Genomic DNA, 24,152 nt, shown 5'->3' with positions numbered 1-24,152 from the left:
CTCCTGGGATCCCAAGACTGTGGGACTGCCTATCTCAAAGGTTAGGCTTTCCCAGTGGATCGTGGAGGCTATAGAGCGGGCCTACTCTGGTAGGGATATGGTGCCTCCCATAGGGTTGAGAGCACATTCCACGAGAGGTATGGCATCATCCTGGGCCCTCTGTAGGGGGGTCTCTGTTCAGGATGTTTGTTCCGCTGCAAGTTGGGCGTCGTCTTCCACCTTTGCCACCTTCTATAGACTGGATGTGACAGCAGCGCCAGTGGCGCATGCGGTCCTGGGCGTGGCCTCCAGTTAGGTGGAGAGACTTGGTTCCCCGCGGGGGACGTTGGTCTTCTCCAGGGCGTTAAGACGGTTGTTCTGTCGGCCCCTCTTAGGCACATTTGCAGACTTAGGTATGATTGGCCTTCCCGTTGGGGTACAGTAGTCCTGTTGAGGGACGTACTGTGGTCCTTTGCTCACAGATAAAGGTACGGGCCCTAGGGGTCCAGACTTCGTGATGACAATAAGGGAGTTAATGAAGTCTCCCATAGTGAGCAGCCTTGCGAAGCCAATTAATAGAACTAGGGGTTACGTATGTAACCTAGGTTCTATAATGGCGAGCAAGGCTGCTCACCAAGATTCCCTTCTTGATTGCTTGAGAAGAGAACAATTGTTATCGAATGGAGACGTGACGCTGAGGCACGCTTATAAGGTGCACCCGGCGGGCGGGGTCTTCAACGTCATCACGTCTAAAGTCCCAGCCTAAAAGTCTGTGAGTTTATTTGTAGTGCTTCTGTGTTTACGCCAGGGGGCGTCAACTCCCATAGTGAGCAGCCTTGCTCGCCATTATAGAACCTAGGTTACATACGTAACCCCTAGTTTTCAACCAGTGGTCCAGGGACCACTTGAGGAGATAAAGTGTTTTCTCTTCATAGCCAAAATATTGCAATAGAATAATTAACTGTTCACTGTTGAAGTAATACTATAGGAATATAATATATCTAACTACATTGTTTCTATAAAATATAAATATGAAGTATGCAAAGGTACATTTTAGATTCATTGTAAGCAGTGTACACATTCAGCCCAGTTCAAGTTCATGTCACAGTACCTGGATCAAGGAGGATAAAGCATGTGAGTAGTATATGTTAACTATTTTGTGTCAGTCTTTGGACAAATAAATGAATGATGAAGGTTAATATTGGGGGAAGAGGTCATACGGCATATTCTTGGCATCTGATGGCATCCGATATGCAAGCTTGTGCATCAGATGTACATTCATATTGTTATATGGTTTGAGGTGTGTGTGCGAGGCCCCAGTGATAGGTGAGGTAGGAGTGGTCTGGTTGGAGGTGGGTGAGTGGTTGGCATGGGTGGCACAGGGTGGAGTTGACAGTGGTTGGTGAGTGGTGATCGGTTGTCTTCTGCTTGGTCAAAACTCAGTTGTTCCAACTCCATTTCTGATCAATTCTGAATGACTGAGACTTTTGTAAAGTAATCACTTCTAGAAAATAACAGAAGACATATATAACACAGTAACACATTATTGTCTGTTGTTTTTCGATGTGTACACTGTAATTTTATAGAGGTATCTCTTACTTCTGTAAGCTTCCTTGGTTTGGTTTGCTCCGTCCATGTTTCTTATTGAAATAAAAAACATGGAGTATTGTCGTCCATGGGCATGTCCTTCACATGCATAGCATGTAGGGCATAACCGGCCAAAGATGAAGAGGGCGAAATGGTCATCTAAGGTCATCACTACACGCAATCGTGGAGTGTGCGGCTTAGATGGCCACGGCCACAAACAGCATGGGGTGCTGGCATGGTCATCTAAGGTCATCACTACATGCAAGCGTTGAAGTGTGGAGTGTGCGGCATAGATGGCCATGGCACAAAATGACGTTTGGGGTGCCAGTGTGGTCATCTAAGGTCATTACTGCACACAAGCGTGACAAGCCTCGAGTATGCGGCACCCCAAAGATCATAATTTGGGGTGCCAGCATTTTTTTCCCCCTGAAAAAGAAAGCATTTTGTGGTTTCTGCCCGACAGCAGAGATATATTTAGGAAACGCAAAATTGCTGCATGCAAATTAACGTCATACAATCAACTTGAAACACACACAAGCAATTTTTTCAGTGCAGTACGTGACATTTTATTGTGGCATAAAAAACAAAACAACCCTGCTATCATTATAATGTGGCAGATTTATTTATAATTTATATAAATTAATATACGTATAGTTTAACAACAAAAAAGGAAGACATGAAGAAACCAAAGCAAGAGCAAAATAAAAAAAATATATATATAGTCAGTACTCTCAGCACCAACACCCTTCTCCTTCCTGCCTTGCCTCTCTGCCTTCTATGGTTTCACCCAGCTTTCACCTCAGACACATTTCAAACTAATGTAGAAAAAGTGCCCCTCGGGCCTCGGGGCACAGGTCTCCATCAGGGCAGGTCAGGTTGTGGCCTCCTGGTGGCGCTATAATAGGCCAATGTGAAAAGGGCGCCATTTCTCCTCACGCCTTGGATGGCAATTGGATGATTTGAGGCATTTTGTTTCAAAAATGTTCAAAAAATCCACCTGTTGGTGTCGCTACTCGCTATAACAGGCCAATGTGAAAAGGTGGGATATATTCCTCAGCCTAGTAGGAACGTCTGTGAAAGATTTCACGTAAATTGCACGCTGCGTTCATGATTTGAGGCTTTTTGTTCAAATCGGGCCAATCCTGCAAATTTTGAAAGCCACTGTTAGGCATTATGGAATATGCAATATCGGACAGATCTGTCTTGATCACATGACTATAGAGATACTGTGTAATGATTTGCGGGATTTTTTCACAAAATATGGAGGAATAATATATATATAATATATATATATATATATATATATATATATATATATATATATATATATATATATATATTTACAAAAGGCCAACGGTGCCGGAGATTAGCTGGTAACGGACGGACAGAAGGAAGGACGGACACGTCCACACACACACACACACACACACACACACACACACACACACACACACACACACACACACACACACACACACACACACACACACACACACACACACACACACACACACACACACACACACACACACACACACAGAAGGAGTGCAAAACATACTCTCTCCCCAAGCCTTCGGCCTGGTGGAGACAATGATTGCAATACAGCACCCAAATATACCCCTGAGTTATTTACACTGCCAGAATACAAAGGAGCATCATTTGAAGACCCGAGAATGGCCACATGAGGGCAGTATATCCACTGTTTGTCAGATGCCTGCATGTAGAATAGAATACAGAGGACTAGAATGTGTGGATGTTGGGATATGACCAGATAATGACTTTTACATTCGAGTGCTGCTGATATACTGGCATAAACCTTATTTACTTTCACCTTGGATAGTATCAAATGCATATTAACATGTTAAATTGTCAATTGAGTTTCTAGTAGGCCTAGTATTTATAATTTGCACAATACATATTTAGTATTACAAAATAACATGATAGTAGTAGCAATTATACAAAAAGAACAGCTTAATTTAAACAATGCAAAGACAATGAAACAAATGAAACAATGATAATAAAATACAATTAAATAATAATTGTAAATAAATTATCTCGGTACCCTCCTCGTTTTCCTAAAGAACAAATTACAAATCGCAACTCGTATGGTTTTAGTGCCGATTCCATAGAGCAGCGGATTGGTAACTGCTGGTATTATGATGAAATATATAGAGAGCATTATCATCACTTCTGCAGGCGTGTGCCTCATCTCAAATCGACTCTGTATAACCTCGCACAACGGTATAATTTGCGATAGACACTAAGTGGTACGCAGGTTTTAAGAGCCTTCACTTGAGAGTCTTTCGATAAGTTCACGCACACTCTGAGAATACGTACGTAGGAAAAAAGAACCATTACCACCTGAGGAGCCATGAGGAACAAAAGGAAAGGGTGATGAGGCCTAGGACACTAATGTGAGAACTTGTGTGTGTCACAGTACACTACACTACAGTACAGTTACAGTACTTGAGTAAATGTACTTTAATAGTACTTTAAACCACTGTTAATTTCTGATTTCTTGAGGTTTAAATGCACTTCAGATCCTCCTCCACTCACGTTGTCCTAAAAGGATAAATGACACTTCGTTCGGCCAATCACAAGTTTAGAGGACACGTTGGCAAATCACAATCAAGCATCCGTCTCCTTTGGGCCAATGGCAGCGCGGTCGGTGCGGTGCCATGGGGCCAATCACGGCGAGGGGTGGGTTCACGTGCGAGGAGCGCGAAGAGTCAAGGAGCAAGAAGAGGAAAATGGCGAATGTTATGGTAGAACTTTAAAAACAAACTTCCCAACCTTCTGTAACAAACAAACAAATAACCAAACAAACTACATTTCAGTATTCGTAGTTGCGCGTGTATGTTTACGTATCTTCAGCGCTGGACTGAATGATGCTTGAAATAAAATGGTGTGCATTCTACCTAGTACTGTAGTTAGCTTTAGCCTATAGTTAGCGAAAACAGCTAACTCCAGACAAGTTGGGTAACGATACTTTCCTCCACCAACCAATGTCACAGTTCAGACATGTTGGGCGACATCTAATTTAATCCAACATCCAGCTGAGATTTCGAGTGTGCTTTCGGGTTCATCTTCTAGACTAGGCTTTATTTAGATACGTTGAATGAATGCTGGAAGTCAGTCAGGTCTTGTATTTTGGAGTAACTGCGACCTGTTGTTGTAAATGGATTAATGGATCAACGGCCAGTGAGCTATTATTATTATGGCTCTGCACAACTTGGTTTTTGTCATTGATCTGGACGGTGGTGGTTGGGATGCCGAAACAACAGCCACAACAACCCCACTGAAACGAGGGATCCTGCGGATCCTGCTGCATTTCGGCTACAAGTATGGCTTCGACAAGGTCTGTATAGTAGCAAGTAGACCACGACTAGACTACTATAGCCCCTTTCGGGACCCTATAGTTGACCTTTTCTGGATTTTGGATATCGGCGACGTCCCAAATACAGAAAAGGTAAACTAGGGGCTAACCACTACTAGACCCACTGCACATGTAAACAAACCTGCTACCTTTTAAACACATCTTAAATCTGAGTTTTTTTGAGGGGCGCTAGGTTTAATGTTTGTCTTTGGTTCAATGTTTGTTTTTAAAAACGTCATATTGTCTCTCATTACGTCTTATTGTCTCTTTATTGTTAATGGCATTTAATGTTTGTGTTGGCACAGTTTGTTTTACATCACCATTACATGACCTAATCAACATGAGCTAGACTTTAATATATTTTGCGCCCCTCACTTCACACGGGTGTGAGTTTTTAATAATATTTTAATAGTCTTGAGAAAAAGTGCTGCTATTAGTCCCAAAGTGTTACAAGAATGAAGCTTTATACCCTGTATAACATAACATGTATGTTACACAGCTCTGTTTACAAAATGCTGTACCCCCTCTAACTGTTTTTACTATATTTTGACATTGCTTTGGCAATGTAAACGTATGTTTTCTCATGCCAATAAAGCTCTTTTGAATTGAATTGACAAGGTACGCTGGGGCTACAAGTTTTTCCAGTCCAAGTCCGCCCGCAGTGGCAACCTGTCCCGGGGCTCCGACTTCAAGGAACTTCGGCACAAGACCTTTGAGGACTTTGAGATGGAATACGACGCCAAATTGGACATGCAGGGCAAGGCATTGTGCTCTACCACTCGCCGAAAACTGCAGCCCAGCCCGTCCTCCTCGGTCCAGAATGCGCTGAAAGAGGCCCTTTTGGACTTCCAGTGGGACAGACCTGACATCACTTCTCCGACCAAACTGTCCCTGAGACCGCGGAAGTCGAACCGGGGAGTCGGGATCAGAGCTGTCGTCGGCTCACAAGAGGATGACACTTCAGCTGATGGTGGTGGGAGAAATGTGTTGTTTGTTCTGTCGGAGTGTCCTCGTTCGAGAGCACAACTCGGGGAATACACTTCTACTAGCGTCCAAGACATGGCGCACGCGGACGTGTCCGATCAGATTGTGTCCAGGGGGCTTCATGACATGTTGGTCCAACGACGGGTAGTCCTGCACTGGGTGGACACCAGCTCCTACCTACAGGTAAAAATGGACCCTTTTGTCCTTTTAAGAATCAGTCGTAATCCTTAGAGTTGGGTTATATTTAATTTAAACTAAAATATAAAGGTTTAACAATGGTACATATTACTTACTCACTGCTGACATTGACACTGAAGCCATTATAAAGCCATTATAAAGTGTGTGTGTGTGTGTGTGTGTGTGTGTGTGTGTGTGTGTGTGTGTGTGTGTGTGTGTGTGTGTGTGTGTGTGTGTGTGTGTGTGTGTGTGTGTGTGTGTGTGTGTGTGTGTGTGTGTGTGTGTGTGTGTGTGTGTGTGTCACAGTAAAACTGACTTGAATGATTGAGGAACTGAACCTTAACTGATTGTTTTATATCAGTGAAATAGATTTATGATCAAGGAAACAAAACTCATGTTGTTAAACAGTGCTCTTAAATTAATTTACATTCCACAGACCAGAAGACAGAGCGCTTTGGCCACATTGAGGTGTTTAGACAGATATCTTGTGTTGTGTTTATAGACGGTTCGTTGCGTTCCCTCACAAACGAGCACTTGCCCCGTTGGGCAACTTGAAAGCAAACTCACCTTTTCCAAAATGTATTTACCTGCCAGGGGCAACCCTTAGTGTCAACACCTTTGTATATGTATGTTATTGCCCTAATACATGATTTAAATTAGGTGCTGAGGTGTGAGGACCACGTTGGTTCTGAGAAGCTGTCGGAGGTACTGGGGCAGCTGGGTGGCAGAGAGCTTCCCATGGATGCTCTGCTGCAGCTCTCCTGCACACGGCACAGAACGCCTTCTGGATTGACGGAGCAGCATTTAGGAGCCGAGAGAGAGGCGTTTCCTCTGGAATCTAGCATCGGATATCTTCTGTCTTCTGAACGGCTCTACCGACTGGCGTTTCCTGTCCTGGGAGGTGTTCTGATTTGGGGGCAAGGTGGGTTGCATGGTTATTGTTTGGGAGGTGTTGAGTAAAAAACCTTTTCAGAGCATACCTAGTAATGCATGCACATCGACAGTAGGTGCTGGCCGGGCCAATAAGGTACGTATTACATGGAAGGAGTTAGGGCTTGCACAGCATTAGGTAAATTAATTAAGTAGGAATTACTTTATTGTCAGACAACGTTTCGATCTCACAAGATCTTCGTCAGGTCAGTAATTATTATAGACCTATTATACTGACATGATGACACTTGTCATCATTTCCCACAACTGCACCGTGGGATTACTGCAGTCATCAAAACACACACTGAGAAAAACATGACTTTTGTGACTTAAAAACTAATCTTGAAAAGTAAAAAATAATTCCACGTTTTGCTTTTGAAAAAATGAAAACAAACTCAAATATATACTTGTCTGTTGCCATCTATTCTGCAATTCTGTGTGGAGCTACACACGTGTAGTACCTCTACCTTTTTATCATTTCATAAAGTAAGCACAATGTATGCTATAATTACCTTCTCCCCAAACCCAGGCAATACCACCCAGACCTGCAGTGTATCTGTAGAGCCAGTGTCTTGCTGGCAGAAGCTCCTCCCTCAGCCGGTGGAGGTGTCTCTGAAAGGGGTTGTCCAGGGTTGGAGAGCGCCATCATCACCAACAAAGACCTTTTCAGAGTCCTGGATCCTCCAGTGTCCCGGTAACAGCGAGGATCCGGGCCAAACGGCCCTTCAGCAACTCCTAATGGAGCTCACCACACTTGATCTGCACATGGTAAGCTGCAGAACCATTAATAATAATGAATGGCATTTTTATAGAGCTTTTCCAAGTGCTCAAAACACTTTACAATGGTTCATTCATTTATACATTGGGAGGTTAACAGTCGACGCCAGTGTCCTCACTTCCTACATTCACACACCAATTCAGTATTTTAGCTGTGACGTGAGCGGCTGAGCGCCCCCTCCTGAGATACTTCCGGGTCCTACTTTTGTGTCGCTTTTGTGTCCCCATGGAGTTATACTGTGACGCTACGTCGGACTAAATCTGAGACGAAAACAACCACGAAAGTCTAATTTTACCGCTTTCCTCGCAACAACAAATCTGCGCTGCTCTCCCAAATCTGGCTGTGACAGGCCGTCTGCACTTGTCTGCACTTGTCTGCACGTCTACACTTGTACAAAACATTAATAATTCTACTCGAGTTGGACGCATTAAGACACATTTTAACCCTCAATGGCTTCCTTTCTGAAAAATAACGTCATTGTAAAAAGATTCACGCGTTTTTAGGTATTCTATTTACAATGACATGCGGACGGGAGCTGGTGCCACTTGGACCCGGACGTAACGTAGCACTTCAAAATGACGTCAGACTAAAATACTGAATGGTGGCAAGCTCACCGACCGAGTCATTGGAGGTGGAGGCAATGTATTGTTCAGTGTCTTGCCCAAAGTCACTTGTAGACAGGAGGAGCCGGGATTTGAACCACGACCCACGGATCATTGGACGATTTGCTGCTCTACCTCTTGAGCCACAGCCGCATTGTCTGCTGTCAGTGTTTATTTGTAACCGGCAACATGGGTTGCCGGTCATAGAGACTGTGCCCCTCTTGTCATCTCTGACAAGTAGTTTTGATTGCAGTAATTTGTTTGTTTACAAACTAGTAACTACCAATAGGTATTTTATCTGCTAAAAGTATATTAACTTTTAGTTTTGCCTATATTTTTGAATTAACAACATGGAATGGAGTTTCCCTTATTTGATGTTGGCCACAGAACAGCTCAATATGCATGACAGCCCTATGAGGCAATAGCTACCATTTCCCAATTGTCTGGCATAGAATACAATAATCTAATGGTCTTCAATAACCAAACCAGAATAAAAACACATTTCACTCAGTACCCATTTAGGGTTAATTTTAGTGGTGGGTTCAATTAATGGCAAATTGGCAATATATCAATCGATATATAGTGTGGGATGCAGTTACATATAAACACATGGTGCAATGCCTAAGAAACCTTTAATTTTAATTTAAAGATCTCTGTGGGGGCCTGAAAGTGTTTTATTGTATTTGTGCAATACTTAAAGGATTTGCCTTTGCTACAGAATAATAAGAAGCGCTCTTGTAGTAAATACCTTACATGGTCAATGGTCATTATTTGGAATCAACATATAATATAATATTGTATATCGATATATCGTATCGTGGCCTCTGTATCATGATATGTATCTATCGTGAGGTTGCAGGCAATACCCAGCACTAGTTAATTTGTGTGTTTTATTCAACATCCATCCCAGATATGGTGAGCATAGGATTTGTTTGTGTTCGATTGTTTGGATGCAAAGTCAAGATTTGTTTTTAAATTATATTTTACCATCATACTCTCATGTCTGCCAATGCCACACGTTTATTGAGGACACAGAGGAGAAACCGTCTATTACTTTTCATTCAGCATTTTTCCCGTTGGCTGGCACCTCACAAGGACTGGTGTGCTCTGCACCTTTTGCCTATACCATCATACTCTCAGCCATGTTCTTAGGTTGTCTAATTATGATTACAAACCTCAATATCTTTCCTCACAATCCGTGCTGTCTGTAATAAAGCCCTTCTGTCCTGTCCCCTCTTGTTTCTTTCCAGTTTGCTGAGGTGAACGACGGTGGTGTGCTGTGCTCGGCCATACTCTCTCCTCTGTCTTCCTTCAACGCTCTGCTCTCCGTCTTCCAACCCGACGCTGCCCACCATAGCCTGCCCTTGACGGCCGATGGCGACACGTTCTCCGACCTACCAGACGTGGTCAGCAGTGTCCTGTCTGTGGTCATGGAGCAGGATGTAGACACTGAGAACGAGGAGGGTGAGGACATAATGGAACATTAATATATGTTAATACAACGGATTGCGACCTTGTAGAACTGCATGAATGTATGAAACATGGAAATGATTATGGCGATTTATAGAACATAATTGTTTATCTCAAATAATTGCAATTTGGTGGGGCATTTACAAGACACCCGATCCATTGGGTGCAGGTATAAAAACACCAGGACCCCTTTACACGAGAACGGTGTCCATAGAAAACGGCGAAGTAAAGTATCATTTGCTGGTGTCCATTTAGACGAGAACGGCGGTTTTGGTGGTTGAACAAGCAACAAAGTGAAAAATCATTTGAAACCGCTGTCTCCTCCCGTCTCCATGTAAACGGGCAAAACGGTGAATCCGCAAAACGTCTGACATCATGGCTCACGTGGGCTCACAACGCTTATGTTTATTACATTGATGCAGAGCCGTAGGCGATATCTGGAGTTTCTATAATGAGCAAGCGGCCAAGCTCTCCCTCGCCCCGCTCATCTTATGAATACAAATGTAGTGACTAGCGATGGTGAATGTAATGCTGTAAATAAAAAGCCTTGTGAATTAGTAGAACTGAAGTGGTTCTTGTACTTGCGTGCCTGGTCTTTCTGGCAGTCCGTCACCGCCACCTGGCATACACATTACATTACTGTGTTTTCAGTCATTACAGCGTCTCCGTGTAAAGGCTGAGTAAAAAATGTAGAACTCAACAGTATTTGCCGTTTGCTCTGGAGCCCGTTTCCGGCTTAAAATTGACCAGTAAGGGTGACTTTCAGTTTTCTTTTGCTCCTCAGTCCAGCTGATGGAGCACCAAGTCCCAGAATGGGCTCAACAGGAGCTTAGACACTCCTGCCCAGTGATGACGAGCCTAACGGAGAGCTGGTTCCCTCAATCTGACCAGTCAGGAGTCAGCTCCCATCTAATGGAGTCAATGAGGTATGGCTGTATATACTGCTCTCTCACTGCCATTATTGATGCTACTGAAACCAACTTTACCATAAACTGTCAGAAGCACTGCCGTCACACACTGATGCTGCTTCTGATATGATTTGCTTCTAATTGAATTCCGTATTATTTGCATTGATTACCACTAAGAACAAAAAAAAACATCGCTTGGATGCACCTGAGACGTATCCTCAGTGATGTATGATGTATCCCAAGGTCATCAGGGTTTCGGGTCTCGCAACATCATACCCCTCACAGGTGACCCAGCCGGGGTGATCAAGTCTCGACTTGCGTCCCAGTAGCTACCCACGATCAGTCCCATTAGGCCCTAATGGGACGCCTGCATTAGGGAAAGACAGGGTCGCTCCCGAACTACTCTGCCGGGACTGGAAGGTCTGGCGCGTGGAAGGACTAGGCTCTGTGGGGTGACTCCTGTCCGGGGCTGGCTCCTCCTACGTCTCACCAGGTCCACATCTGCTCTCACCAGGTGCAGCGCAGGACCTGTACAGGAAACATAATTTTAGAGTCATTCGGTTGAGGATGGCAGGTGCACATCTGATAGATATTATGAACAGTTAATTTTGTCATTAATTAAAAAATTATTTAAAATAATTTGATAGAACCGCTGGAAAGCAATGATATTATTGTCCAGAATCACAATACAACATGGTTTTAGGAAACGATAAGTAATGGACAAATATTATTCTGTCTGTCAAATCAACTAATCCAGATGATTCCCGAGCGCGGCACGGCTGCAGATCACCGCTTCTTGGCTGCGGGTCACCGCTCCAAGAGATGGGTCAAATGCGGAGAACAAATTTCACTGCGGTAATGTGTGTGTGACAAATCGTACGACTTTGACTCTGTCTGTCTATGCGTGTGTGTGTCTCTCTCTCTCGTTCTCTCTATAGACTGTTGAATGCTGTGCCAGAGCATCACGGAGCAGTAGAGGAGACCCAGGGAGAGGAGTTGTCTGCTTTGCAACAGGAGCTAGTCAGCAGCCTGGCTGAACTCTACCAGGCCTCGCAGGGCCCTGGAAACAACACAACTAAGAAGAAGCGTAAGAATGCTGCACCTCTGCAATCTCTTTGTCATCATGCATATTTTCACATATTTGGGCACAGTGTTTTTTGTTTTTTAGATGGACCACATACCCAACAAAGAGGGAAATTATCTGTTAGTATTAGTAACGAATAAAAATAAACTCTACTCGCCTAGAGACAATTAGTTTCCCCCTTAATTTAACCCGGTTAGTAAATTGAGAATTAGTTTTCATTTACGTTACCTGCTGGTAAATATACATTTCCAGCATGTTTTGATAATATCTGTTCTAACAATACACAGTACAGTACTACACACAGGTGTTAACTACCACATCACTGAGGAAATGCTCATTTCCAGGATAAATTAACATTCCACATAACAAACGTTAGGGTATATTATGGTTAGGGTTAAGGTTATGGACAGACTAAGGGTTTGGGTTTAGGACGTTTAACCATATGAACTCTCGTGTCCCTATTCTGGAGGTGAACATTCTGTAAAAGTAGCAGCTCCCAAAATCCTGATAACATTCAGATGTTCTTCAAATTCCCTAACCCACCAGTGAACTCACTATCTCACTGACTGACTTTGCAAACTCAAACTCACTGATTCCTCAAATTAACTAACAGATTATTATTGTGGTTTAGCATGAGGTCACCCGTGTCGTCTACCTTTTCTGTCATTCTGCGTGTAGGTGGGGCCCAGCGCACGCCTGTGAAGCAGAAGATGAAGACGATGAGTCGCTCCCTGCAGATGCTGAATGTAGCGCGACTCAATGTCAAGGCGCAGCGCGAACTAGACCAGGCGGAGACCGAACAGCAGGGCCACGACAAGCCCGGGAAGAGATGCTCGGGTGACAAGACCAAATCTGGAGGAGCCAGCAGCCATCAAAGTGAGTGGTTGATGGTCTTAGCCTTAGTAATATTACTAAAAGTGGTTCTAATTTGAACATTTAACCATGTTTATGTCCCTCCATCAGTCTTCAGCAGTGAGACAGAGCTGGTGGCTCATCTGAAGTCCAGTTATGAGAAGACTGTAATGGAGAGGGATTTGTGCGTCCTCAATGAAACCCAGAACTTCCTGGCTGCAGTCAGATCCTTCATCACATCGAAGACAGACCAGGCAGTGAGACAAATAAGATCTTTAGTCGCCTCTCCCTATTTCTTACAAATAAATATTTAGGCATATGGTACTGATGTAAAGACTTAAAATAAAGCCAGAATGAAGATAAAGTAATATCCTCTGATTTATTGTGTACAATTATTATGTGCCAACAGTCTTAAAATGTATATAACATTTACAGTACATTCTGTAAGTCAAAAACCTTCTGTTTTTTTTATTATTGAATTAGAATAATGGATGTTTCTGTATATGACACATGTGTTTTCTCTTGCGCTTTACAGGTAAAGACCTTTCAGTTTGTCCAGCAGCATCTTCTCAAGTCCGCTAAATCCATCAGGCAGTTCTATGGCGCTGCCTCTGATCCTGAAGGCAAAGTCAGAGAGTGAGTTTTTGTAACATGTTGTAGGGTAGGGATGCAAATAGCAATTATTCTCATAATAAATTAATCTGTAGATGATCCGATTATTATCTGCAGTTAATTAGGTGTGTGTGTGTGTGTGTGTGTGTGTGTGTGTGTGTGTGTGTGTGTGTGCGTCCTAGGTGCAAGCTACAGGCGGTGCTGAGGTTGGAGTTGTGTAGACTCTCTCCAGGACAGAGTGATACATCTGCTACAGAAGAGATGGTGGAGGAGGTAGGATGCACAGCAATGTTTTTGAGTGGTGCAACCACTCCAAGGAACAGCAATGTCCGTCCTAACCTATGTGACTGTTACTATGTTTAGAGTACCAGTAGGGGCAAAAGTGGCACTGTTGTGGCAGAAACAGAGAGAGAGAGATAGTGCTGCACTGTTGCCTGCTAATGAGAGAGAGAGGGGCACTCAGTTGAGTCAGTTCACACAGTTGTGATGTTTTTAACAGAAAGTGGCCTTTCATTGCAGAACAGATTATTTTCTGACACATTTTATGATGACCTTTTGTTTTTCCTAAATGCATTCAGTTTGACAGCGCTCCATTAAAATGCCCTTCAACTAATTAAGAGCATAATGACCTGACCCATCGAGGCAAATAGTTGTGTTGAAGGTTTTGATACCTTAAAATTGATTTGTAAGTTACTAATGAAACTTGTGTTTCTGCTGCTTAGGCGGCTGATATGTTGAGGATGATCTCTCTAACCAAAGACCCGGTCTGTCTCACAAAGTTCCTGCAGGATGAGCTACTTCCTAGGTAAGTGACTTTTATCTGGCTGTCAATGTGGCTCATCAGACACGATTAAAACGAAAATCCAGTCTCTTAATTGTCTCCACCATGCTGAAGGCGTAGCCGAGACTATGTTTTCGCCCCTCGGTCTGTCCTTGTGTGTGTATTCGTCCGTCCGTCTGTGTTCCGCTAAATCTCCGGCACCGTTGGCCCAATCGGTGTGAAACTGCGCACACACTCTCTCAGCATGGACAGACTTGAGCCGCTCAGCCGACAGCCGCGGACAGAAGAAGCTGTGTTTTACGCCTGTTTCAAAACTGACCGACTGCCGTGAAACATTGCTGGCACACAAGAAGCTACCTCGTAACCTGCCCTGGCGGAGACCTGTGCTCAGAAGAGCATGTTTTTCTAGTTGAGATTGTAGTACTTTATTTGGATAGTAGTAGTGCAGAGTGAAGGGAGACGCAGCAAAGGTTGTCGGGCTCGGGAATCCAACCTGCGCCATTCTGTCAGGCGGCTTTAGAGTGCCTATATGTGGTTGTGCCTTAACCGCTAGGCCATCTGCACCCCATACATTCTAAACACTCTAATGTCCTGTCAGGTTTTTGACGAGCATCCCCAGGCTGTTGGCTGACATCTACCAGAGCCTGGGCAGCCAGCTGCCTGATGCCCTGCTGGCCGCATTGCCTTCGGACTTCTTCAGCGACGAGTCTCTCAACAAGGACAGCTTGTCTCCTTCCACCATGTCTCCTTCCCTCTCCACCACCATGGGAGCCTCAGATGCTGGGGATGGGCTACAAGACCTGAGGAAGCGCTCCTCCAGGTGAGGAGGGGAAGGGTCAGGGGTGTGTTATGGTGGGATTGATTTTAGGTTGAGAGTGAGACATCAACACTAGTTACAAGCTATACTTGCTATCAGTGGTGGCATATTGCTATATTTGCAGTCTTCCATTTTATATTTGTATTAACTTTATGTTTCAGAAGTGGCATGCTGACTCGCCATCGCAGTATGACTGAAGCACCACAGAGTCTTCGCCAAATAGAGATCCCACAGAGAAAGGCCACCAAATCTGTAAGCTGAATAGGACACATAACTCATGCCTATAGACTCCTCTCTGATATTTTATGACCACACTGGTCTGGTACAATATATTTATTTACTTAAAATGGCCTTTTGACATGCAGATCAAATGTTTAGTGGCAAACCATAATGTAATCTCTGACTTCATAGCGATTCTATTTAGAGTCCTTTGTTGCATCACGAAAACTCTAATTTCACCATGATTGTATTTTGATGCGATTGTGCAGAATAATTGCATGCATTAAATTCACCAGGATTATGTACCTAGTGCCGTTCTCTAGATGTTACAAGAATATAATCAATCAATTATACATTTCTGTGGTCATTGTTATGCCCTACAGTATTGTTTTATTCATGAACAGTAATTGTTCAGAGTGCCTTACACTATTACTTATTGTCTTACCCCACAGACCAAAGGTAAACCGAGTGTCCCAGTGGAGAAACCAGTTGCAGAGCCTCAGAAACCTCAGAAACAAGCAGCACAAGGTACAGTATATGTCCGCTTAGAATCAAGAGTGCTAACTGTCTGTCTGGCAGGTTTCACCTAGCTTAACGCACTTAACTGCCACATATTCATTCATTCATTCTTCCGCCGATCTACAAGCTCACGGCTTGCAGTTCTGCTATTTTCACCCAATGTTACTTTCGCTGACTGTTTGCCTATTATGACATGCTCAGAGTAGGGAGTAGGGACACTAGGATTCATCTCAATCACACAATGATTCCATGTGATGTAAAATATAGAATTCCAGAATTTACAGGCAAAGAGATGGAACCTTTTTTGTGTGTGTTGTCATTAAATAATTCGTTTGGCAAATGGATTAGTCAGTATTGATGATGTGATGACTGCCCTCCAGAGGTGACCAAGGTGAGGAGGAACCTGTTCAACCAGGAGAAGACCTCTCCAAGGTCCAAGCGCTCCAAACTGCCCAGGAGTCAGTCTGTGTCTGCTGTGGAAGGACTCGACCGCAAACACGGTCGGGAGTCGGAAGGTAATGAATGACGTGACATCTGGCTTTAAATAGGCTAACCCATAGGCTTAGGCCATTTGATTAGATTTTATTAGGGAACCCCTTTTAGTGTTAGCATTATGTTATGCTTTAGCTATTGAAAAATAGCAGATCTATAAGCTGAATGAACCGAATGGCGCGCTATGAGCTTGTAGGTCTTGTTATAGTGCTATTTTTGAAAAATCGACTGACATAGAAACATAGCTTTTTCAGAAAACTGTCAGGATGTAGAAGACATTTTTAGAATCTGATCTCAGGTCAAAATGGGTTAAGGATCCCCATTAGCTGGTACCATGGCAACTAGCTAGTCTTCCTGGGGTCCACATAAAAGTGGAGAAATTCAAAATTAATCAAATCTTTCATTTATGCCGTGTTCTATAATGGAGTGTTGGCTTTTCAGGACCACATGCGCTCCTGACAAAGAAAGTGTGTGAAACGCCCCATCACAAGCAGGTGTCCAGCCGTCTACTGTACAGACAGAGAATGGGAAGGTACTGAATAATAGGAACCTTAAACAAGAAGGATATTCTAAATAACACATTGAGGTGGAAATTGGGCCCTAACTAAGCACCGTTTGTCCGTACTTGTTTACAGGAGGTCTGCCCCAGAGGATGATTGCATAGTGGAGGAGTCACCAGTGAAGCCTTTAGAAGGTACTTGCATTGATGGCATACGTAAAATGAGTCTCCAAAGTGTTTCTCCAAATAAAGAAATTAACAAAGAAAGTTTGACATGTCTTCTAGAGCAGTCCCAGTTGTGGCCCACCGATTGTATGTGTCGATTGACCCTCCTTGACATTCCCTTTTCTATCCAGAGCTGAGGAGGAGCCCGAGGATAAAGTCATTTGCCAGGAGGACTTCCAGCGTCTTCTACTCCAGCTCTCAGCCTCGTTCTCGTAACCTGGACAAGGCGTTGTCCTCCTCCCAGCTCTCCGTCAGCGGCGCGGTCAACCCCCGGGCTGTCCACTCTCCTCACCGCATCCTCTTCGGAGCAGCTCAGTCCCCGGGTCGCCCCTCCACGTCCTGCCCCAGCAGGGCCAGCAGGAGGTTCCTGTCGTTTGGCAGCTCTGATGTGTTTGAGGTGTGTTCTCTCCCATTTTGTTTATTTTTGTCATTGGCAAAGACGTTATTTTTGTCTTCAAATCTTAAATGCGTAGTGAAATGAAAAATGTTTTTCACACTTTTAAACCACATCCGTGGTCATCATATGAGCATACCTAACAATGGATGCCAAAACAATGAGTACATTTTCATTTTTGTGTATTTTTATATCAAAAGTCCATACAATCAAATTTTAATTACTTCCTGAAAACGTACTGCGTGATGACGTGTCGAGGCCCACATCGATAAAAGCCAATAAAAATGAAGCTCACCCGTTTGATTCCCCAGTGTCTGTCCAACACTGTCCAACACAGCTGCTACTGATTACAGAAATCCTCAGTTTTTATTCCCATTCAAGATAACATCCAGAGTATTACTCGGTTTCAACTTAATCATCACGCTAAAATATGTATCTGAAAACATTATAGGGTAGAAATAAGCCACATAACAGTAAACTGGTACAGCTGGCCGACTATCTGACTTGTAAGCAAACACACTCCATGTCCTGCGTATAGCATAGCTACCGTCCCATCGGCTGAAGGGATGCGACGCTCTGATTGGTTCAGAAACTTCAGAGCCAGTGTTATTGCCATCACCTGGGTGGGTCAGTCGTGTAACTTTCCCGACGTTAAACCGTGTTGGCAAATTGGCAAAATCTAATAATCAGATATCTGCCAATATTTCAGAACAAATTTAAAATGTAATTGGCTTGTAAAATGCTTTCAATTTAATAAAAGCTTGTTCAATTATAACACCTTTCTCTGTTCTTTCCCACAGACTCCCAACAAAACCCCGACAAAATCGCCTGGTAAAACCGGAAGAGCTGCTCACGGGAACAGAGCACCCAGCACCCCTCAGACCCCCAGGACCCCAGGGTCCACCAGGGTCCGTGTCACCATGGTGTCGGGCAGCCCTCATCAGGCGGGGATGTCCCTGAGAGGCAGCCCCTTCCAGTCCCCTACCAGAAGGGTCCTGGTGCTGGGTACTCCTCTGAAAGACAGCCCCGTGAGGACCCCACTGAAGGGGATCCTTAAAACACCCCTCAAGGCCATTATGTCGGAACACGTGTCGCCCACTGGAACCATGCTCAGTCCATGCTCGGGAACACCCAGAAAGAGTGTCACCTGGTCGCCATCACCCCGGAAATGTAGACCCCGGGAAAACAGTGCTTTCAAAGTGCCAGAGTCGCCCGGTGTCCATTCGACCCGTGCCTCCCCAAGCTTGTTGAAACTGGCCTCCAGAAACAATTTTCACAGTCCTTCTAAAAACCGTGGTGCCAAAAGAAAGGTTTTCCACACCCCTGATAAAACTTCCCACGTAGCACATAGCCTCAGTTCCCCAGTAACTCCTCTAAAGCCTCCTCAAAAATTAGCAAGAGGCAATGTGGTGACACCAGAAAAGCCATGTCATAGTTTGATTAAAAGACATCAAGACAAGATGACCACCCCGGCCAAGGACGTCCCTACTGACGCAATTGTTTGTTCTCAGGAGGACATTCCTGAATCTACCACGCCTCTAAACCTTTCCCCACGCACCCACAACACCATAAGCCTAGACATGAGCCCTGTCCTAAACCTTTCCCCACGCACCCACAACACCATAAGCCTAGACATGAGCCCTGTCCTAAACCTTTCCCCACGCACCCACAACACCATAAGCCTAGACATGAGCGAAGTTCTTGAATATCAAATTGTCACGCGCTCTGGAAGAACACCTGTCAAAAATATAGTGTCTCCTTGTAAACCAGAATTGACTCAAGTAAAAGGTACAACTCTTAAACAAACTCCAGAGAAAAACAGGCCTGGCCAAAGTGCTAAAAACAGGACCAGGACCAGGACCAGGTCCCAATCTAGCGAGAGCCTAACTCCTTCCAAACCAAACACAGACTCTAGCTGTGCTATGCCCAGCGACTGTGTAACAACGGAAAACATTGAGCGTGAAACACGGGCACAACAAAAAACCTCGTCTGAATCTTCTCAGTCCTCCGAAATCAGTTCGCACACAGACTCTCAGCAGTTTGACTCCTCTCACATCAGCATGAAGACAGCAAGTGAGGGCGACAGCATGGATATCATCGACGCCGCTATTGTAAAGACTGAACTCACCCAGGGCCTCAAAATGAACATCAGCTTCTCCAGGAAGTCCTCCATTTCCAGCGAAGTCTTTGATTTCACAGCAGCATCGTCTCCGAGATCGTACCCGCTACCGGCTCAAGTAACCCCAGGACGAAGCTACGGCTTTCGACAGACGCCCGACCGCCAACAGAGGGAAGCAGCGGTTCGTTGGGGCTATGCTGATTCGCCTCGCTTTTCAACCCCAAGAAGTTCAGTGACGCCTCGTCGAGGGAAGGGTGCGACTACTCCCAATCCATTGATGTACCAAGTGGAACTGGACATGCCAAAAACGGGACTTCCAAACTTAAAGCTCAAATTCAAACGCACCAACTCCTTTGCCGCCGCCGACGGTGGTGATCCCAGATCGGGAGGCCAGAGCCCCTCGGTAGGTTTAAACCCCTCTCAGCTGGACAGTCCGTTGGCTCTGCGCTCTAAACACAGAGGCAGTGTCTCGCCGTCACTCTGCTCTCACTTCACTCCGGCCAAGAGCACGCCTGGCAAAGGTGTCCAAACCTACATCTGCCAGTCCTATACCCCTACACGGCACTGCACCGCAGCCGGAGCCACGTCACCCCCGGTACCCGCAGAGGCCGTTCCCCTGACCCCGTCTCCCCAGAACATGGGGCGGGTGACCCCGGACAACCTTAACAGTTGGCCCAGGAAGAAGAGAGCGCATGAGGCCATCGGGTTTGGGAGCAAGGAACACGCTCGCAAGGAGGAGGAGCTACTGGAGGAGGTGGAGCTCGGCGTGAGGAGGTTACAGGATAACGAGGACGCGGACGAGCCTTCGTGCAGTAGAGCTGCTGGACCGGGTGGACCCTCTAGGGGGTCACCTCTCGTAGGAGAAGATGCATCGTCTCCCGTTTCCCCACAGGGGGACATGAACTGGATTGAGAACCTGGCCAAGCAGGTTGATGGAACTAGTCCTCAGACAAAAGATCACCAGGGGTGGATGGCAGGAGATGGAGACCTGAAGTGTTGTAAGATCAGATGTTTTATCAATAATAATAATGGAATACTTTAATTCCAAAATATACCTCTGCTGTCGCGAAGAAAACGCCTAACTCCAAAATGTTTATTTTTCAGGAAATAGAAAAATATAACATTTTCAGGAAATTAGGAAACAAAGCAATACTGTCTCATCAAAGTTGTATATTATATTATATTATATATTGTCAATTACTTGCTGTTGCATGAGAGCGGGAGAGGTGTTGGAGTTAGCTGCTTTAGCAGACAGTTTGAGGGCCCAATGGAGTTAAGAGGTTAGGTGGTTTCCTCCCGACAGCAATGATGTTTACTTAATGGTGTGGACAATTGTTGTAGACCCCAATTTTGTTTATACATTATACTATATCCAGACTAGCCACTGAGACCGTTTGATCACGTGTTATTGTTCTAGTTGGTCATGGTTTAAGTGACGTTTGATTTGTTTCAAGGCAACTTAGTTTTGCATGCTTTCCCTGTATCCACAATTTCCCTTTGACTTCAATGATGAACACATGTATCACTGCAACTGCATATAGCTAGATGATTGATATATAGAGTTTTTAAACTGATGCCTAAACTTTGAAATTCATTAATCTCGTCTCTATCCATCCGTGCAGCCATTAATCTTTTTCATGGTTATGTTGTTCAGTGGAGACGCCACCGAGCTCCAAGAGGAGGAAGACGGTGACCGCCAGTGGGATCTTCGCTCTCACTCAGTCTCCGCTGCTGTTTGGGGGCAGATCAGCCTCTGCTACCAGGAGAAGGCCCCATTTTCAAGGTAAAACGCTTGGCCTTTGACATTGTCTTTGTTTGGCTGGTTGGCATTGGATGACCCGGTTGTATTGGACATATCTCTAATAAATGTGTCCCCCTTAGTTGTTAAACATTGTCAAAAAATATATATATATTATTATTTTTGGCTTTTTGCCTTTATTGATAGTTACAAGTGAAGGAAAGAGGGAGGAGAGAAGGGTAGAGACATGCAGCAGAGGTCGTCATGAAGGGGACTCGAACACACTGTCAGGCCAGAGCCTATATGTGGCATGCGCCTGGACCACTAGGCTAAAGAAAGCAAATCGTTTAAACTAAAGCATTGTTATATCCACAAGAGGGCGCTTGTAGCCAGTTGGCAACCTGATATCTGCCACTACCACAACAAGCTCAAGAATTCTATACTTGTGTGTGTGTATGTGTGTGTGTGTGTGTGTGTGTGTGTGTGTGTGTGTGTGTGTGTGTGTGTGTGTGTGTGTGTGTGTGTGTGTGTGTGTGTGTGTGTGTGTGTGTGTGTGGTTTGAGTGTGTGCATGGATGAGGTTTTACAAATGCTTTTTCTGATTGGTTGTTGGAGTGTGTGGATGGATCATGAGGATTTACAAATGCTTTATTCTGATTTGTTGTTGGAGTGTGTGGATGGATGGGGGTTTACAAATGCTTTATTCTATGTGCGTTGGAAGGAGATGGTGGACTACTACTACCACTAGGTTTGCCGGCAAAAATTGCTGATCTAACGAGCTCAAAAAGACATATTTACCTGTAACATGGCCAATATAATATTGGGACAGCAACTTGAAATTGGTTGATTTGAGCAAATTGTGTTTACTTTGTATGAAATGTGCTATAACTTTTTATTTGCATTGAAATCTCCGATTTTAGGTCGCTTTATATAAGAACTGTTTCAAAAATAAACCGATCATCCCGGCCTTTCTGTCGGGGGGGTGGCTGTGCGTCGTTAATGATGTCCATTCATATTTGATACAGCCAGTTTCTGGAGAAAATGGAATTAATTTGGCCGCAAAAGCCTTGAAACTACAGTACATATGAAAGCAATGTCGCTGCTCAGCTGTCAACACATTGCGTTCCTGAGTTTCCCTGTTGATGTAAGCTCAGCTGGCGGTGACTCGACTTGTACTAACCACGACGAAACATTAAATATCAACAAACAAAAAAACATGTCAGTTTATGTTGTGCGACGGGCAGCTGCAGCCACCCCGCCTACCCGGAAATGTAGTCTCTGGGTTGTTTGACTCGTTTCTAGTGCCTATTGTGTTACTCTTTGGGTATATTTGTACATTTCCATAGGAGTGAAAAGGCCGGGATGATCGGTTTATTTTTCAAACACAGTTCTTATATGAAAATAATTAAAAATAGAATTGACTTGACTAAAAATTTACTTTCCACTAATCCTGTAGATGAAGCGGTGTGTGAGAGGACTGTGGACGTAGAACGCTCCCCCTTCAGACATTCAAACACAGGGAAGTCCTTCAGCAGGAAGAGACTGTTGGACTGAACCACTGCTCCTGACACTTTACTTTTTAAGGCAAGGCATATACAGCACTAAACAAACACAAGTACCACCTTTTTTTTCATTCGGTTTTATTGTAAACAACAATTGCAGTTAATTATTACAACACTGATACACCATCTGAGACATATTTTGTCGCACGGTTATTGTGTTCCTAAAAGGTCATTTTCCTCATGCAGGTCTCAATGTATTTTGGGATTGGGAATAAGTTGATCCATGTCTAAATATGCGGCTATACATTTCTTAATGTTGCAGAGCTGTCGAGATACCTCAAATTACTTTTGCTGTGAAGTCCACACTAAACTTTTAAGCATTTTTTCACTACGTTTAGTGCCTGTAACTTGGAAAGTGGTCATTTTAAATGCCATCAGTTCCTCCTTTGTCAAAAATGCAATCAGCCATTTCGCAAACCACTTTCTCCTGTAATTTATGTAATATATCTGTTTATTTATTTAGTTTGTGTCTTGTTTTATCTCAAATTTTATTTTAAATAAAGGGGAAGAACTGGTGATTTATAATGTAAATATAGAATGTGAAAGTTTTTTTTGTAAATAAAAACTATGTTTCTTAAATAAATCCTATTATTATATTATTTATTTGGGGATAATGGAACCATGTTCCTATCGGTCATATACATTTTTAAACATGAAATGTGTCCATTTGTGGCCAAGTAGTCTCTCAAGCCAGACAACTCTTCCACTATCCTGGAATGTTACCGAGTCTGAAAAAATTTAATGTCAATTACCAGCATGCACACAATCATATACACACAAAACATATTCATCTTTGGGGCAAAGAAAAAGCACTGCTGCACTCTGGTGCTGTTGCCCCGCGACCCGACTACGGATAAGCGGTTGAAGATTGATTGATGGATGGATGGATGGATGGGATACACAAACACTCAAGCTGGACATAGGAGGGGCTAGTGCCCCTCAAAAATATGAGGTAGTAAAATGTTTTTGTTTTATTTAAATAATGTAGCCTGCAGAGCAGCTCTGTACAGTAAAGAAAACTGTTCTGAAATAATCAAAGTGTCCTTTATGCTTTATCAGCTATCACCTGATAAAAGTAAACCTGAATCAACAAAAACTGGTGTTCAAAGGTCGGAGTATACAGTATTTTGTTTCCGTGTATCTCATTAGTCATGCAGTAGGTTGTCAGGCAGCCATTGTTGGTGTTGTATTGTTCACGTCAGGCACGCCTACACTGGACTGTTTGGGCGCAGCGTCTTTCCAGGGGACGTGTTCTTTCCAGGTGCTGGGTTCTGCAACAGGTAAGACTAACTTGTCCATCTCTGCATATTTTTAAACACAAGGTCAAATTGGTCACATCTGCACAGCAAAATCTGGCCTGACTCTCAGAGTGACGTTTTACACTGCATATTTTGCTGTATGTAATATTTCTTTCATAATTTACAATTATTTATTTGATTATTTATGACT

General features: G+C 43.9%; 1 protein-coding gene across 1 annotated transcript; it reads left to right on the top strand.

Moving 5' to 3' along the window:
- The first annotated feature begins 4,338 nt into the window (after nucleotides 1-4,338).
- On the top strand, nucleotides 4,339-23,219 carry ticrr (TopBP1-interacting, checkpoint, and replication regulator). The gene is made up of 22 exons (XM_083764147.1): nucleotides 4,339-4,924; nucleotides 5,561-6,109; nucleotides 6,764-7,025; nucleotides 7,563-7,801; nucleotides 9,664-9,877; nucleotides 10,668-10,809; nucleotides 11,730-11,878; nucleotides 12,554-12,751; nucleotides 12,839-12,984; nucleotides 13,263-13,363; nucleotides 13,522-13,612; nucleotides 14,062-14,144; nucleotides 14,719-14,940; nucleotides 15,099-15,189; nucleotides 15,609-15,684; nucleotides 16,056-16,190; nucleotides 16,609-16,699; nucleotides 16,803-16,861; nucleotides 17,023-17,288; nucleotides 18,086-20,402; nucleotides 21,059-21,187; nucleotides 22,598-23,219. The coding sequence occupies exons 1-22, from the start codon at nucleotides 4,784-4,786 to the stop codon at nucleotides 22,693-22,695; spliced, it is 5,799 nt and encodes a 1,932-aa protein (XP_083620273.1). The 5' UTR covers nucleotides 4,339-4,783; the 3' UTR covers nucleotides 22,696-23,219.
- The last annotated feature ends 933 nt before the right edge of the window (nucleotides 23,220-24,152 follow it).

This window comes from Protomyctophum parallelum, assembly GCF_964188405.1.
Source record: "Protomyctophum parallelum genome assembly, chromosome: 4".
In the NCBI taxonomy this organism is placed as follows: Eukaryota; Metazoa; Chordata; class Actinopteri; order Myctophiformes; family Myctophidae; genus Protomyctophum; species Protomyctophum parallelum.
Note: the sequence above shows the minus strand (reverse complement) of the source record. Positions and strands in the feature narration are given on the sequence as shown.